This window comes from Rhinatrema bivittatum, chromosome 6 (genome assembly GCF_901001135.1).
Source record: "Rhinatrema bivittatum chromosome 6, aRhiBiv1.1, whole genome shotgun sequence".
NCBI classification, from domain to species: domain Eukaryota; kingdom Metazoa; phylum Chordata; class Amphibia; order Gymnophiona; family Rhinatrematidae; genus Rhinatrema; species Rhinatrema bivittatum.
The window spans coordinates 76,524,312-76,543,176 of NC_042620.1; the positions used below are offsets into that span (position 1 = coordinate 76,524,312).

General features: G+C 43.0%; 1 protein-coding gene across 3 annotated transcripts in view; it reads right to left on the reverse strand.

The window, feature by feature from the left end:
• Positions 1-18,865, reverse strand: part of CACNB4 (calcium voltage-gated channel auxiliary subunit beta 4) — a 396,197-nt gene that overhangs the window by 264,727 nt on the left and 112,605 nt on the right. The window contains exon 1 of one of the 3 annotated variants that reach the window (XM_029605495.1): positions 16,294-16,556. The exons of the other annotated variants lie outside the window; for them this stretch is intronic. Within the exon in view, the coding sequence (XP_029461355.1) occupies positions 16,294-16,338 (45 nt within the window). The 5' untranslated portion in view covers positions 16,339-16,556. Of the gene's footprint in view, positions 1-16,293; positions 16,557-18,865 lie in introns of those variants that run through there. 3 annotated transcript variants of the gene reach the window in all.

Here is an 18,865-nt window from a genome sequence, read left to right on the forward strand (position 1 = left end):
CCTGACTATGCCTGAGCTATTGAATATGCATAGATGAGCCCTTGAAAAAGGGAAACAGCCCTGTGGGTCCATCCTCCGCTGCCTGTCGCTCGCTGTCCTTCAGGAGTCCATCATTAACCCTCTGAAGAGAAGGAGGCAACCCGGCTGCGTGCTGTGGCTTTCCATCCCCCTTGTGCTGCTGTGCATCCTGGGCTGAGTTGACTTGCGGAGACCAGGTGTAAGAGACTTGAGAGTGAGCAGTCTGTTGCTTTGGTGGCCATGATTGTCCTCTCTGTATCTGTGCTGGAGATCGGTGACCTCCCCCAACCAGCCCAAGAATGAAGTTACTACCTGTCGCCTGGTAAGAATCTGGCTCCATTTCCTACCTTGGGGGTTAGTAAGGGAGAGCTTATTAGCATTCAAAAGTAAATCTCAGCCTATGTCTCTAATGGCCTGTGTGTATATTGCCTGACGAATTGTTAAGCTTAGCCTTGTGTAAGCTATAAATAAAGGAGATTTATTTTTATTTTATTTACTTTTTTAATATATCTAAGATATCACATTGGTTTACATTCAGGTACTGTAGGTATTTCCCTATCCCCAGGGGGCTTACAATCTAAGTTTTGTACCTGAGGCAATGGAGGGTAAAGTGTCTTGCCCAAGGTCACAAGGAGCGACAGCAGGACTTGAACCCTGGTCTCCTGGTTCGTAGCCCACTGCTCTAATCACTAGAGCTATTCCTCCTCCCATTATTATTTTTATTCCGATAGTCGTGTAATTTTCTAACCATGAACTGGTAAATAGAAGGCACATACATCGAGGGAGGTGAGGGTTAGAAACAAAACTATCCTCCCTACAGTCAAACAAATCTGATCAATTTCTTTGATTGGATGACCAGAGAGATGGATCAAGAGAGAGCGCTGTACTTGGATTTCAGTAAGGTCTTTGACACCATTCCGCATAGGAGACTTTTATATAAAATGAGCTCTATTGGTATGGAACCTAGAGTGACCGAATGGGTTAGAAATTGGCTGAGTGAGAGGCGACAAAGGGTTGTGGTAAACAGAGTTTACTCTGAGGAAGGGGACCTTACTAGCAGAGTGCCTCAGGGATCAATTCTGGGACTGGGTCTTTTCATGAGTGACATAGTGGAAGGACTGTCGGGAAAGGTTTGTCTTTTTCCCATTGATATCAAAATCTGCAACAGGATGGCGTGGAAAACATGAGGAGGGATCTAGCTAAACTCAAGGAATGGTCTAGAGACTGGCAGCTAAAAAAAATGCAGAGTAATTCATTTAGGCCGCAAAACCCCAAGGCAGAGGTAACATATTGGCGGTGAAATTTTTCTAAGCACAAAAGAGGAGTGGGATCTGGGGGTATCTGATGATCTTAAGTTGGCCAAACAGGTGTATAAATTAATGGCAAAAGCCAGAAAGATGCTTGGCTGCAGAGGGAGAGGAATAGTCAGAAGAAAAAGGGAAGTGATATTGCCCCTGTATAGATCTCTGATGAGACAATTTAGAATACTTGTTTAATTCTGGAGACCACACCTTCAAAAGAATATAAACAGGATGGAGTCAGTCCAGCAGGTGGCTACTAAAATGATCAGTGGTCTTAGTTCTAAAGCATATGGGGACAGACAAAGATCTAAACATGTACGCCCTAGAGGAAAGGCGAGATAGGGGAGATATGATTCAGATTTTAAATATCTCAAAGGTTTCTATTCACAGGAAGCCAGCCTTTTTCAATGGAAAGGAAGCTCCAGAATAAGGGGTTATAGGATGAGGGTGAAAGGAGGTAGACTCAGGAACAATCTTAGGAAATATTTCTTTATAGAGAGGGTAGTGGATACATGGAATGACCTCCAAGTGGAGGTGGTGGAAAAAAACAGTATCTGAATTTAAGAAAGCATGTGATAAATGCAGGGAATCTCTGAGGGAGTGATGGGAATAGTAAAGGCTAGATAATATGGATGGGCAGACTAGATGGGCCACACAGTCTTCTTCTGCCATCATGTTTCTATGTATTTCTGACACACTCTCTACCTGCCATTCTCTAGATGTACCACCTTGGGGGATCTTGCTCCACATGCAGCCCTCAGCCATCTAGATGCTTAAACAATGTGCTTTTCCCAGCAGCCCCTTTTACGCCTCCAGAGGACCAATCCGGATCCTTGGTGGCATTAGAAGTGATTAGAAAACCCCAATTTTGGAGCCCAGAATAAACTGCAGTGCTTCCCCCTTTGACTTTAATGGTAAACAAGTGAAAAAAATAAATTAAGCTTTTTTTCATTTGTGTAACCCGGGCACCGTTCCAAGTTACCAGTAAGCCCTGGAATCACACAGAGTAGTACAGTTAGAGGAAGATAATTAGGGGGAGGATCCATTCATTGGCAGCTCTCCCACTGTGGGGTGTAATGGATATCCCTTGCAGGAAGTTTTATAGCAAAGCTTCGCAAAGGGCTCTGGAGGCAGTCCTAGTTGAAGGTTTGAGTTGGAGTTTTTTCCTGTGTTACATGTTGGGCCTACCTGGAGTCTTGGAAGCCATCTGAGATCCTCCAGAGTGGGTCTGGGCATTTCTCTGTGCTCTCCTTCAGAGATACAGAAGATGTCCAGGGAATAATTTGGACTTTGGACAATTTGCTTGGCAGGAGCCCTGCGTATCCCCTGGGACTTTCCGAGGCACAGGGACTGGGGAACCCTGGATGAAGACGCCCAAGTTAGGAAGATCTGCCCATCCGAGGTGGTGACCCACTTCAAAGGAGATCCAGTGCTATTTACTTTTTTGGAACAGAAGAAAGTTTATTTCCAAGATCTGGGAGGAAGAGTTTTCTGCCCCTCTTCCTCCCCATCAGTGGACCTTTGAAACCTGCAGCTCCATCAAGGATCCCTTCCACCAGGGATCTAATCAAGAGCCAGTATATCTAACTATGAGTAAGAAATCATCTTTCATAAGAGGGGACACCCAATCGGAGCCTTCACAAAACCTTGGGGAGACAGATAAATTTGCTCTCTGTGGAAATACAGATTTTTGCTATCTGGGAAGGGTTTCCCACCCACTCAAGGACCCCTAACCAAAGTGGACCAGGAAGGTGGTTGGATCCCCAGCCTTGCTAGGAGACTCTTGTACAGATAGAGGACATAGAATTGTAAATAAAGAAAGAGAGAAAGTGGAAGCCATTAATCCAGAATTGTTTACAGTAAAGTATTCTTTTTAGACACTAATCCAGTGGTCCCTGTGTCGTATTTGGGCACTCAATCCACAGCACACAACACTCAGTGATTAGGAATTCATCTCACCCAGGGAATTTAAGAGAGGAAGTCAGTCATCCCACACTGGGACCTGAGAGGACTCCTTTCTTCCCACAGTCAAAAGAATCCACACCTTGGGAGATAAGGGAGACAGAAGAGCCAGCCAATGTCCCTGCCCCAAAGAGAATATAAATAACATTATGGCCCCCAAACATGCAAGCTACACATGCCGAGTTGGTGTTACTTTTAAAACTAACCAAACAAATGGAGGTGACACAAAACAAATTAACAAACCAAAATAAAAAATTTGCCTCTGCACATATCTAATACAGAGAGACTTATCTCAAAGATTTTCAAAATTTCCATCTGTACAAATTTCACAGTCCTGATTTAACTTTTCCCCAGTGGAATTCTCTACGTAGTGAGAGGTGGTTCAAAAAATGTATTTTACGTATATTTTTGGGTTTTATTAAAGGAGTGTATAATCTCTATTGGTTTCAAAGAATGATAGGAATTTGAGGATTATTTTTATGAATCCCTGGAGTGCCAGCAGTGGTCCTCAATGGTGTGATAGCAAATCTCCCAGAAGGAGAGTGCCTGAACAATAAGCATTCCTATTGTGGCAACCCCTTCTGGCTTCTCTTGATGTTGGCAGCTCAACAATCGGGATGCAGTTCACCAGAATGTGGGTAACTGACCACTTCAGGATTTATATGGATCCATCTCGGGATTTATATGGATCTCAAAATTTTAGCCTGTTGTGCTTTAAAATCACTTGTCATTCAGTTGTGAATGAAGTTCCTGATAATTCTTGCTAAAAAAGAAGTTCCCATAGATGAGCAGGAGCAGGATTCCTTAATGTATGAGGTTATATTCTTGATGAAAGAATTATTTTTAAATTGCCTCCACTGAAAGAGCTTCTAGCTTGGGATAACTGATTGTGGTATTTCTGTGTCAGCTTCAAGGGATGGACTCTTTGCCAATCACTGTATGCAGGACTTGGACGCTGGCACAACTGATTTAGAGAACAGATTTAGTCTAATCCAGTTTGAGAATCACTTGCCCCTGTGATGAGGTTGATACCTCACATACGGGCCGATACAGTAAAGCGCGGCCGCAGTTACCCCGTTTCTAACCCGCTGTTTACTCACAATTTGGCCGCGTAAGTCCAACCCGCGATTCACTATCCCTTTTAACCCATCCTTACCACTTCTTTAAATCAACGGGTAACCCTTTCCGCCCGCGGCATGTATATGATATGTAAACGATCGGATTAGCAATTCCCTCCCATTCAGTAACATGCGCCCCGACTATCGCCTTTTTAACCTGCAGTTTAGCTGCGTCTTTAACCTGCTAAATTACCGCCTACCCTTACCCCTGCATTAGAGGCAGGGGTAAGGGTAGGCAACAAACTTTCCCCCAGCCCCCGCTCACCTGCCCTGGCCGCCGGTCTCCGGGGCAGTCCCAGTCCTCTCTCCCCTCCTCGCGAAGCAAGGCGCAGGGCGAAAAGCGACTCGACATGCTATTAAAATATTGTAAATAAAGTGTAACAAAAGTTAACTTACTTTTTCTTACAGTCCTCTCTGCCCTCCTCCGGAGGCGCGCACCACGGCTCCCCTGCTGCCGGCTTCCAGCAGTCCCCGCCGGCAAAGATGGATGAACGCACGCCCGTAGTGCATGGGCGCTCGTCAGCAAAGGCGCATGAACGGGCGGGCGTGACATCACGGCGTACGTTCATACGCTTTCGCTGACTTGGGTGCCCGTCAATTTCGGTGCACCCAGGATACTGTATAGGCGCTGTATAGCGCCTATACAGTAAAATGGATGGCGCTTCATGGACGCGGGTTGGATGCGGCTTGCATTTGCATGTCATTTAAATACAGTATCGAGCGGTAGGTGATCCGAACTGTGCGTGCGGCAAACGCGGGTGCGCCGGGCACTAACGCACCTCTTTCTACCGCACCTTACTGTATCGGCCCGATAATCAGGAACAGAAGATGGAAGGGGAGAAAGTAGCCAGCAAGAGAGACAGAGGGCATGCTGAAGAGGAAACCAGAGGTAATGCTGCTATAAGAGAGAGAGAAGTTAAGAACTGGAGGCTGATGGGAGCTGAAGTCCCAAGAGGAAAAGAGAGAAGGTTTTTGCTGGAAGTCTTATCTGGAGGAAAGCAGTGGACAGTGCTTAATTCAAGTGAAACTAATTAAGGACTTTCTTACAGAGAAAAGTTAGAAGACTGCAAGGAAGGCAGAGGACTTCCAAGGAAGCAGAGGAAGATCAGATGACAACTGCCACTCCAGAAAGCCTGTTGCTAAGGATTAACCACATGGTGAGACAGTCCTAATAAGTGCTTGTCTGCAGCACGGAGTTTATGCCAATCTGTATTTAAAATATGTGTTGTATATGCCTGAAGTGACCTCAGGTGCCTCTCGGAGGCAAGGAGCTGGGTTATGGTCTGTGAAGGAACAGATGTTAAAAGCAAAATAAAGTGGTTGCTTCCCAAAGAGCTTACAGGCCGATTCAGTAAAAGTCACGGGAGAGTGCGATTCAGTATTTAAATTAGGGCCCGCAGTAAAAAGAGGCGCTAGGGACACTAGGGCGTCCCTAGCGCCTCTTTTTTGACAAGAGCGGCGGCTGTCAGCGAGTTTGACAGCCAACGCTCAATTTTGCCGGCGTTGGTTCTCAAACCTGCTGACAGCCACAGCTTCGGAAACCGGACGCCGGCAAAATTGAGCGTCCGGTTTTCAACCCGCGAGCCGATTTTACATTTTTTTATTTATTTTTTTTACTTTGGGACGTCTGACTTAATATCACTATCATATTAAGTCGGAAGGGGTACAGAAAAGCAGATTTTACTGCTTTTCTGTTTACTTTCCCGGCGCCGGCAGAAATTAGCGCCTACCTTTGGGTAGGCGCTAATTTCTGAAAGTAAAATGTGCGGCTTGGCTGCACATTTTACTTAGTGAATCGCGCGGGAATAACTAATAGGACCATCAACATGCATTTGCATCTTGCGGGCGCTGTTAGTTTCGGGGGGGTTGGACCCGCGTTTTTGACCCCTTACTGAATAAGGGGTAGCGCGTCAAAAACGCGCATCCAAACACGGGTTAACAATGCGCTCCGCTGGAGCGCACTGTACTGTATTGGCCTGTTAGTTAGGCTACTGTTTCAGGTGATTCTGCAAGTGTTTGAGGCTGGCCACGGGTAGTGTCTCATGAGAGTCCCTGCCTTTAGAATATTATTCCTGTAGTGTAGGTTCCTTAAATGTTTGAAATGATTCACCATGCTAGGGAGGAAATGTTTCTAGATGAACTAAGCAACTGCTTCATATTGTTTACTGTCTTTTCTGCATTTTAATGTTATGGATGTTTTGCTGTGAGCTGCCTAGGTCATGGGATATTGCGGCTTATAAATAATTTTTAAATTAAAATTAAATGGGGCAGTTGGGTCTGGAACCAATAAGAGGGGGAGCCATTTTAAACCTAATTCTTAGTCGGGATTTGGGGCGAGAAGTAATAATGGTGATGGGGCCACTCGGCAACAGTGATCATAATGTTATCAAATTGAAGGGAGGACGTTAAGTAATTCTACAGCAATAGCATTTATCTTTCAAAAGGAAGACTTTGATAAAATAAGGAAAACTGAAAGGTGCAGCTATGAAGGTAAAGAATTTACATCCGGCTTGGTCACTGCTTAAATTTACCATCTTGGAAGCCCAGTCCAGATGTCTTCTTGCATTAAAAAATGCAGAAGGAAGGGCAAACGACTGCCAGCATGGTTAAAATGTGAGTTCTTTTGGATAAAAGAACTTCTTTCAAAAACTGGAAAAAGGATCCATCTGAAGAAAACAGGAAAAAGCATAGGCATTGGCAAGTTGGATGTAAGACATTGATAAGGCAGGCAAAAAGAGAATTTGAAAAGAAGCTGGCCATAGAGGCAAACGCTCATAATCAAAACTTTAAAAAATATATCCGAAGCAGGAAACCTGTGAAGGAATTGGTTGAACATTAGATGAACAAAGGGATAGAGGGGCATTTAGGGAAGATAAGGTCATCACAGAAAGACTAAATGAATTCTTTGCTTTGATGTTAACTAAAGAGGATGTTGGGGAGATACCCATATCACAAACCGTATTCAATGGTGATGATACAGAAGAACTGAAACAAATCATGGTAAAGCATGAAGATGTAATAAGGCAGATTGACAAACTAATGAAACTGCAGATCTATTAATATTCATTTGTAACCAATCATTAAAACCATGCATTGTACCCGAAAATTGGAAAGTGGCCAATGTAACCCCAATTTTTAAAAAGGGCTCCAGGGGTAATCTGGGAAACAACGGGCTGATGAATCTGACTTCAGTGCCAGGACAAATCATGGAAACTATTCTAAAGAACAAAATCTCAGAATATATTTTAAAAAACCATGGTTTAATGGGACATAGCCAGCATGAATTTGCACAAAGGAAATCCTGCCTCACCAATCTGCTACATTTCTTTGAAGGGGTTAGAAAACATGTGGGTAATATAGTAACATAGTAATGTCAGCAGATAAAGACCAAATGATCCATCCAGTCTGCCCAGCAAATAGCTTATGGTAGTAATTGCCGCACTGTGCAGGTTACCCCATGCGTTCTGTTAAAGGTAGTAACTGCCGTGCATGTTACGTCCATGCATTCTGTTAATAGTAGTAACTGCTGCTCTGCGCAGGTCAGCCCCATGTGTTCTGTTAGGGGTAGCAGTTGCCGTTCTGTGCGCGTTACTCCGATACAGAAATGGTGAGTTGGTGGACGTAGTATTTGGATTTTCAAAAGGCATTTGACAAAGTGCCCCGTGAGAGACTTCTGAGAAGATTAAAAAGTCACGGGATAAGAGGCAATGTCCTCTTGAGGTCTGCAAATTGGTTAAAATACAGGAAACTGAAAGTAGGACTAAATGGTCAGTTTTCTCCGTGGAGAAGGGTAAACAATGGAGTGCCTCAGGAATCTATACTGGGACCGGTGCTTTTTAATATATTTATAAATGATCAGGAAAGGAGAACAGCAGACAAATCAGAAATATTCCAAATTGTTAAATCACAAGAGGACTGGGAAAAATTGCAGTACCTTGTGAGACTGGAAGACTGAGCATTCAAATGATAGATGAAATTTAATGTGGACAAGTGCAACTTTGAAGCTCTGTGAAAGTGGAATATAAATCTAAGTAAATGATGCACATGGGGAAAAGTAACCCACACTACAGTTACAAGATGTTAGCTTCCATATTAGGAGTTTCTGCAATTCTGCTTGTCATGCAGCTTCCCAACCACAAGAGGTCCTCTGGGAGCTGCGCTTACTCTCATTTCAGCTTGAGTCTTGATGTCTTCATGACTCGGCAAATCGCTGCCTATTTAACCCTGGCTCCATCTACACTCAGCGCCTTGTCATTGAGTCTGCTCGGCTCCTTGCTTGGCCCCTCTTCTCTGTATACCTTGTGGCTCTCTGCAGCCTTCTGCCTTGTGGCTTTCCTAAGCCTTCCTGTTTCAAAGCTTGCTCTGTGGCTTCCCTTTCCCTTCCTGTTTCAAGATTGTTCCTTGGCTACCTGGCTCCCAAGCCTCCTGTCTTGAGCTTGCTCTCTGGCTTCCCTAAGCCTTTGTCTAAAGCTTGCCCTCTGGCTCTCTAGCCTTCTGTCCCAAGCTTGCCAGTATTACTAACCCACTGTTCCAGTGTTTTACCCCTGACCTTGGTTCCTGCCTGAGCGCCAGACCCACCAGACATCAGCCTGCAACCTGCCTGCATCTCAAGTCCTGTCTGACTTTTGTCTCCAGCCCTGCAGCCTGCATCCCCAGGCCTGTTCAGCTTCACCTGAGCTTGCTCCTCTCCCCTCCGGATTCCAGTCCAGTTTTAGCCTTAGGTCTCCTCCCTTGTTTAAGTCCTGCCGGCAACCAGAACCCAAGGGCTCAGCCTGCAGGGAAACGTGGCTGGTATAGGCCAAAGATCCCCTAATCTAGCCTGCCCTGGAGTCTTGGACTGTTCCCATGGGGGTTCCCCAGCCGAGCTGGGACCTCAACCATAATAGGAATTACCACCCAAAAAAAGGGCCTGAGCGTTATAATGGCTAGTACTTTGAATTCTTGGTTCAGTGTGTGGTGACGGTCAGAAAAGCAAATGGAATGGTAGGAATTATTAGGAAATGAATGGAGAATAAAGCGGAGAACATCATAACGCCTCTGTATCATTCCATGGTGAGACCACACCTGGAGTACTATGTCCAGTTCTGGTCGATGCATCTCAAAAAAATATAGTTGCTTTGGAAAAGGTACACATAAGGGTGACCAATAGCATCTGAGTGGGATGGGGCGATGGGACTATGTATGGGGGAAAATCTGGGTAGGAATACTGCCTTGATGTTTATTTTAATGTTTTCTCCTGTTTATTGTTGTTGCATTCCTCAATTAGGATATATTGGAATAAGGGTGACCAAAATGATAAAGGGGCTGGAATGGCTCCCCTGTGAGGAAAGACTAAAGAGGTCAGGGCTGTTCAGCTTGGAGAAAAAACTGCTGGGGGCGGAGTGTTAAGATAGAGGTCTAAAAAATCATGAGTAGAATAGAATGAGTAAATGAAAATCAATTTTATTTATTTATTTATTCAAACTTCGATTCCACTACTTCCTCGATATTCAAAACGGATTACATAACACATACACAAATATAAAAACAGAATAATAAAAACAAGTGAAACAAAGAATAATACAATGCAATAAATTACAAAGAAGCTGTTTATTTCAGAGAACGTTAATCAAGCAGAAAATGGCTGTGCAGATAGTCTTGCCTTCAATCGTTTCCTATAGCACAAACAAACAGTCACGCTCACCACGGAGAATTAAAGGAAGATAATTCCACAAACCAAAAAGCATCAATACTAAAAACTGTTTTCCTTGTTTCTTGCAGGCGGTACGGACTTAAAAACGCTTAGGAAGATGACCTTAAAACATGCAAGAGTACATACCAATTCAATCTTTCCTTTAAACAAAACTTGTCAAGATGAATTGATTTGTTCAAAGTCAATAGCTTAAACTGCACTTGGGCAGAGAGTGGAAGCCAATGCAAGACTTTCCTATATGGGGATACACTTGTACCCCAATGCAGGCCAAATATTATAATGGCCACATTTTGCAATAATTTTAACACATGTACCAAATAATTTGCCATACCCATATATATATAAGGAATTGCAATAATCAAGGTGGGTAAGAACAATCACCCATACCACTGTCCTGAAATCCTCTGTTGGCAAAATTGCACGTAATGGTCTAAGCATTTGTAGCTTATAAAAAGCAATCCTAGCAACTTTCTTGACTTGTGACTTAAGCGAAAGCTTAGAGTCAAGTATAATGTCTAAGTTTCTAACCTCACTACATAATTCAACTGTGAAACCACAAGTAAGCATATCGTCAGAAATCATTGGAGGTTCTTTCTTCCCAAGCCACAAAACAGAGGTTTTACTAACGAAATAGATCTATTAAAGTTCTAATGTGGGAATTCACCAGTTTTACACTGGGAATATAAAATTGGACATTGGCATAAAATTTAAAGGGCAAACCAAGTGACAACAACATTTTTGACAAAGGTTGCATTATAAACATTAAACAGAGCCGCTGACAAAGCAGACCCCTGTGGAACGTCAGCAGTGCTTGTATACCAATCAGAGGAGGTGTCAGCAAATTGTATCTGCTGGCTATCCCACAAGTAGGAACTAAACCAGGCTAAAACCTTTCCTCCAAGTTACTGTAGTCTGGACAGAAGAATTTCATAACATTCAGAATCAAAGGCGGAGGTATCGAAGATTATTTACTCTTTCAAAAAATAGAAAGACAAGGGGGTCACACTCCATGAAGTTAGTAAGTAGCACCTTCAGAGAAAATTCTTTTCCACTCAATACAAGATTAAGCACATGAATTCGTTGCCGGAGGATGTGGTTAAGGCAGTTAGCATAGCTGGGTTTGAAAAAGGTTTGGACAAGTTCCTGGAGAAGTCCATAAACTGTTATTAACCAAATAGATTTCGTGAATAGCTACTACTTATTACTGCACAATAACAACGTGGGATCTATTTAGGATCCTGCCAGGTACTTGTAACCTGGATTGGCCACGGCTAGAAACAGGATATTGGGTTTGATGGACTCTCAGTCTGACCCAGTATGGTAATTCTTATGTTCTTAGTTTATTAAAATAGATTTTGAGATATTTTCACACCTTTAGCCAGGGTCCAGAAAGCCCTATTTATGTGCTACATAATGAGAAATCTTTAAGAAAGATATCCTTCAGTCTTACTGAAATGAGATCTACTTAGGTTAGTGTTACTCAGCTACAAATGGCCCTAAATGTGGCTCTTATTTCAAAGGAATTTTTTTTTTGTTTTTAAACATCTTAGAATAGGTCTGGCCCCCATGGCTTGGCTGTAGCACTGCAGTGCAGGACTCTGGTTTGAGTCTGCAGCCCAAAGGAGGCAGCAGGAAGGAAGGGAGAAGAGGCAGGAGCAGCACTGAAGGGGTCCTTTTGGGAGGAGGCTTCTGCATTCCCTGGTCAGTGAAGGAACTCAAGCCGCCAGGGCTCGCTGTCCGAAAGGAAAAAAAAAATAATGAGGGGTAAAGCAATAGGGAAGAAAGTGAAGGCACAATTTACAGTTCAGGGTTACAGGACATTTGACTGAGCTTATTTGAAACTGGCATGCAGCTAAAGTGGAGCAGGTATGAAAAGTTCAGTCCCGCTGTACAGGGGTCTGCATTAAGGACACGTCTTAAACTTACCAGCATATGAACTAAATAAGACACCACTTCTGGGGAGCCCTTAAACTGCAAATAAACTAAATCAAATACCATTCACATGCAGCCAGTCCATATCATCGTTACCCGGTGAAACCAGGTCTTTCATGTGCACTTTAGAATCACTTGGGTTCTCCTAGATGTTACCTTTCAGATGACATAAAAGTCTGCAGACTATTAAAACTCCATGCAAACCAGATGGGTGCAGAGGTGGGTTAGGACAGAGGTCTAGAAAATCATGAGCCGAATGGAACAGGTACATGTAAATCGGTTATTTACTCTTTCAATAATAGATTTGAAAAAATGACTAGAAAGCTATTTTTTGTACATCACAGAGAAAAGGAGCGCGCTGCAGAACCTGTCCCCGACATGTGCACACAACTACACAAGGTATGTGCACTTACTGTGTGCAGCCTTATTTCAAGGGGCATTTCAACGGGAAACAGTCTAACAAAAAGTAGCTTATTACTTTTTTGTCTAGTGGGGAAACTCTTCGCAGAGGCCAGCAAACAGCTTACAATAGCACTGGGGGAATCAGCGTGCTCCTGACAAGAAAAGGGGGGATGAATCCTTATTTTGCTTGCCAAAGGGCGTGGCCCAGAATGCTGGGATGCTGGGTAATGAGGTCGCCCACAGATTCTCCTCTCCTGGCTCTCTGGGTGCTCCTGAACTCTTGGATCCCTACAGTCCAGGTTCTGGACCCTCTTCACGGCCCTTCTTCCTCTGCTTCTCTCCCACCCCCAGCAAAGGACATAATTCTGATTTTCAGCCTTGTGAAAACATTTTAAAACTCCAAGAATACAAAAGGTAGCTAGTCTTCCCCTCCTATTTAAAAAAAAAAAAATAGCCATCTGATTCATTTCCCATGAGACCTCGTTATCAATTTAAAAGTGTACATGACTTTTCTCAATTTTGCCACATCTTTTGCCTGCCTCTTAGGGCTGCATTCTTTTTCCGAGATTTGCCTTCTTTCACAGCGGAGTGGCTGCAGGCATCACTTTGCAGCCATCCCCTCCGAGCCTCTCTTCAGCCCACATAAGAAGACTTCTCCATTTTCCAAAGCAGATAGGTGTCTTCCTCCTACAGCTTCATGCCAGTACATCACCCACTTAACATTAATCATCACAGTTAGTAAGGCTGGAAAAGAGATGGGGGGAAGCTCATTTCTGTAGCTAAACAATCCACTGTGTGTTTCAACAATTCGCCAGAAGAAATGCACCATATCCCTTATTCCGGGCTGCATCACAAAACACTTCGCCTTCTCTTAGCTCCATTTCCAACCCCACCCCACCCCCCGCCATGAACTTGCCCAAAAGCATCAGGGTCTCTCTGGCTTTCATAAGCGCATATTTCAGATGACTAACTTAAAGAAGCGATTCTTCTTGATGAAAACTGACAGCGCGGGTTTGGACAGTTGATTCCATACTAAGTGAATGCCACGTTCTTGGTCTCCATGCACTTTTTAAACTCAACATATAGAAATCGGTTCCCTCGCCTTTAATACCAGCGACTATACAGGTGGTGTTGCAAAGGGTTTTGATGCCTTTGCTGCTCCCAGACCAAAAGTTCAAAATGCTAACACTGTAGATTGGCCTCGAGAAGCTCAGAGCCTGCAAAAAACTGCTAAAATCTTCTGACTGGAACAAATCAGTAAAAACGTGTAAAGAAACACACTTGAGTAGAAATCTTACTGCCACAGTGTTCCTGTAAAAATGATAATGACTTGCTGACTGCATTTAAATAATGTATTTAAGCACTAATGAGTAAGTTTGCCCCAACCACCATTAAATCAATTCTAATCATGCAGTTAAAGCATTAAGGGTACATCTTCGATCAAGCCTTCTAGGGTGACCTTGCTGAAAAAAAAAAATCAGTACATGAATAAATATGAGAAAAAATTAGAAAATTCAAGCATTTTGTTACCTTATCACATACTTGCTATGTTCAAAGTACAGTGACAAACACAGTTTAAAATAAAAAAAAAACAAAACCCCATACTGTCCGAGGCACATACAAACCTAAACTACTAACTGGACAAGTACACAGTTGTACACTGCTGTATTTTCCACCTGCATGCAGTACTTTCCCTGTCAAACCATTTGATCTTTTTCCTTTCTCTTAAAGACACACCCCCCCTTATCCAAACACACTTTCAGTTCACACATCAGTGCATCTGCACAGAAAAATGACAGCAGAGGACCTAGTACTTCGGGAGTTCGCTATTTTTAGTTCATCAGTCAGGCTGCACAGGCCCTTGATTTATATGCTCAATTTAAAGCCATCTTGATGTTTGTTTATATAATGCATAGTCTGATTTTTATTTATTTATTTATTTATTTTTTACAAATCAGCGATAGGACAGTAAATATTCTGCAAAAAGCTCACCAAAAAAAACCATTTCTGTCAACTGCGAGAACGCCATGAACCCCCAAAAGGCAACAGATGCTCTGGTAGCTGAAATCTTGTCCTGTCGAAAGGCTTTTTTGACATTTAACAAACAGTGTATTTTTATTCAATGGAGTCCTTTTGATTCACCGCTTTACAGGTCCGCTTTATGACCGGGACCTTCCAGCTGCAGGCACCCAAATCAGCCATGGTACAACTCAGCAAGAGAAAGCCACTGCCCCTACTGCTACAAATCATTTTTAAAGTGCGACTGGGCATACGCAGCACTGTACAGATAGGTATAAACCACAGTCCCCCTTAAACACAGGTCAGTTCACTGCTGATTATGTTCCTTAGAGGGGCCTCTGCTGCTGTTGAGAATGAAAACACTTCTTTACATTCATAATGACCTCCCTTCAGAGCAGACACGTTAAGAATTGAAACACAGTTCTTAAGAACAGCAGGCCTTATACATTAGCCCATGAGTTACAGAGCAGCCAAATGCATTTCATGAAATGGTTTACAATTACAACAAAGTACTCTACCTCTAGTATTTGTATACAAAGACTCAGTACCCCCAAGTTTAACATCGCAGGCTGCATATACAAAGACAAATTCGCCAGAAGTGAACAAGAAATGATTCAAAAGGTAAAGGAACAGGAGGAAAATGTTTTGAATGTTATTAACTCAGAAAACAGTTTTATTCAATTACATTCTCGTTTGTGCTTTCCAGTATGATGGGCTTCATTTAATCATGTCCTAAATTGGTAACGGGCATCAAAATCATTTAATTTGACATACATATGCCAGCTACTATCTCGCACGGAGTTACACAACATGTAGACAGGTTGCACTTTCACAGTTGTAGTTTGGAGTCCGATAAGAGCTCACTGCCAGAAGAGGAAAAAATGTCTTATCTGAATTGACATGGGATCTTATCATTCCACACCCCCTCCCAGTGCCTGCACTGACGTATATACTGTTCACTTATGTTATAATCTGTTTATTGCATGACAGCAAGTGTGCTATTATTATGCGATACATTTCTGTTCAGAGTACTGTAGAGAAGCCAACACAGGGGAAATGTTACCATCTTTCCCCCCTCTCTCTCTGGTTTCTTGGTAATCACGGAGAAAAGAAAAAAGATGCCAGTTCACCAAAGATCAGCTGGTACCTAAATAAGTAGCTAAAAAAGGCAAAGGCACTGACAATGAATATATCCTGTCTTAGAAACCAAATTAGGTTTAAGCGTCTCTTGCAAACCCATTTTTAGAAGTCATGGTCATGAAATGCAGTAAGTGATTATTATTTGCAAAGAATGAAATTCCAGTTCAACAATGTAAAACAATTCTTCATTCACGGCCAACTGTAATGCTTAAAAAAAAAAACCCCAAGTCATTAAAATCCAAACTTGCATTTGGTTTCCTCAACAAAGAAAGAAAAAGCCTGCACTGATCATTTGGCAGGAAAGCCTACTGCACCGATGCTGGGTTACAGAACTTCAATCTACGTGGTTTCCATAAATAATCAGCAGGACACACTAAAACATTTCTCGGCTAGACTGCTACATTCAAAATCCAGATTTCCCACAACACACAGAATTGTGGAGCCCAGGAACTCTGCCATTTCAAGTCCCTCCATGTAAACTGCAGACTGTGGCACACAGCAGCATTTCCAGCTTTTCTTAAAACCCCTAAATTGCATTGTGCCACGAGACATTGTGTAATGGAGGATTATTTCAGGTGACTCTAAACTGTGTACACATCACCAAGCAGCAAGCGACACACATGCAAAAACAATGGACCGGGTCAGCTCCCCCGTCCCTTTGCATATTCTGCTAGTCTTCCAAATGAACGTTAGCCCAGAAAGCACTCACCGCCTCCGAATCTTCAAATCCATGCAGATACAAATTGTCGTACATGGAGGTCTAATAATCCAAAGCACTGCTCGGTGCAAAAAAAAAAAAAAAAAAGAAACTGCTACAAAAACCACAGCTAGGGGATAAGAAGGCAGAAGAGGCCTGCACCGAAGAGCTGAGCCTGCCGTGTCAATTTTCTGCGGATTCCCCAGTCAAGATGCCGTTCATTCACATTATAGGGGGAAGGTTATCCCTAGAGGCAGTCCAGACCTGGCATTTTATCAGCCTTCCAAATACAGAGCATAAAAGTGAAGCCTTCCCCAACCAAGAACTGATGACAGTGCTAGGAAAAAGCCTCCGATTGGCTGAGCAGGCCCTGCTTTAGTCAGCTGGAAATGCAATTCTCTTTCATAGTAGATGAGGAGTAGAAGGATTTTTACTGTACACTGCAGCAAGCGTTTCCCCGGTTTCCTCTCCTACTCACACACAGACACAAAATCCCCTTATAATGAAATTAACACGAGCTCTAGAAATATCACTGCCAAGAACATTTTGTCCTACTGTATATACATACAGATCTCTCTCCAATAAAAAGAAATGCAGAGCATGAGAATACAATCCCTCTACACTAAAATACTTTTGCTATATTTGGAATAACTAATGTAAAGGAAAGCTTCTTTTCTGGGTAAAAAAAAAATAATAATAATTTAAAAGGTGCTTTTCCTCTTGACTGTATCCCCCCATCTCCAGGCATTTTCACCAACCTGCAAAGCTACGTTCTCTACTGAAATTTAAAATTTCCTAATGCAAGCTTTTAAAAACCTGAGCACCAGCATGCCCGTTAAGTCTCATCAATCAGCGAGTGAATTAAATATGTACCTTTGCTTTTGATACATAGTAAATGACAGCAGATATTTGGCCCTGTTTAGCCTGCTCAATTATTCCAGTCTTTGGCTCTCTAACATCTGGGGGAGATGGGCATACACGTTCCCATACTTAATCCAACGCCCCTCACCCTCATGTTCTACCATCGAGCTCTGTAATGTTTAAGCAGCTACCAAAACTATTTATTCATTTAAAATTATTTATATCCCGCACCTAAACGGTCATAAAATAAAAACAGTAAAAATAGTTTTAAAAAAAAGACATAAAAGCTGCCAAGGTTTCTGTGGCCTCACAGGAGGGCAGCCGGCCACTTCCAACCTGCCGGCATCGACCTAGTTGGTTTCTGGAGCGTTGCAGCCTGTTGGTTCTAACTCGGCTACCCTGGGCCTGATATTTTTATTTGTCTTTGACTTTAGGAAATTGACCTTATGGAAGATGTATGAATAGCCAGCAGCTGAGACCGAAGACTTGACGATTGGTGCTACTGCTCTCACAAGTTTCAAACGTGTGCAAATTCAACTCCTTTTTGGGTCTGTTAAGAAAAGGTAAACTTTTTTTTAAATGAAGTCACAGCAGAAGGATACATCATCCGATGAATTTCTTTATGTACAGAGTTACATACGGGCCGGTACAGGAAAAACCCGCGGGAGAGCCGGCGAGCGCCCGCTCTTCTGGGCGCGCTATTCAGTAAGAAAAAATATGCTAATGAGGGCCCGCAGTAAAAGGAGGCGCTAGGGACACTAGCGCGTCCCTAGCACCTCCTTTTTGACAGAAGCGGCGGCTGTCAGGGGGTTTGACAGCTGACGCTCAATTTTATCAGCGGCGGTTCTCAAACCCGCTGACAGCCACGGGTTCGGAAAACGGACACCGGAAAAATTGAGCGTCTGTCTTCCAACCCGTGGGCAGATTTTAATTAAATTTTTTTTTTACATTTCTTTATTTTTTTTTTTTACTTTTGGTGCCTCGGACTTAATATCGCTATGATATTAAGTCGGAGCACAGAAAAGCAGTTTTTTCTGCTGGCCGAAATTAACTCCTCCCTTTGGTCAGGCATTAATTTCTGAAAGTAAAATGTGCGGCTTTGGCTGCACATTTTGCTTTCTGTATCGCGCAGGAATGACTAATAGGGCCATCAACATGCATTTGCATGTGGCGGGCGCTATTAGTTTCAGGGGGGTTGGCCGCACGTTTTCCCATGCGCTATTACCCCTTACCATATAAGGGGTAAAAATAGTGCATCGAAAACGCATGTCCAGACGGGGGCTAAAGGTGCGCTCGGCCTGAGCGCACTTTACTGCATCGGCCCGATAGTAGGTAAAGGCAGAAAAATACAAATAGGCACATCCAGTCTACCTGGTTATTCCTGTCCACACTATTTATTTAAAATTATTTATATCCCGCAGCCTCCAGTATGTTCGGGGTGGCTTACAAAGCCACATACACAGTTCATAAAATAAAACCAGTAAAAAATGGTTAAAAAAAAAGTTTTTTGTTTTCTTCCTCCTTGGTGCTGTACCTTCCCAGATAGATGAATAGACAGGATCCCCGTACTTAATTCAAAACCCCCTCCCTCTCTATACAAGCTTTGCAATAATCTAATTACCCAAACATCCAACCTCCTAAATAGTGGCATCGCCAGATAAAAATAAACGAGAGGGGGGGGGGGGGAAGAAGGCAAATTAGATAGGGGGAGGATGCAAATCAT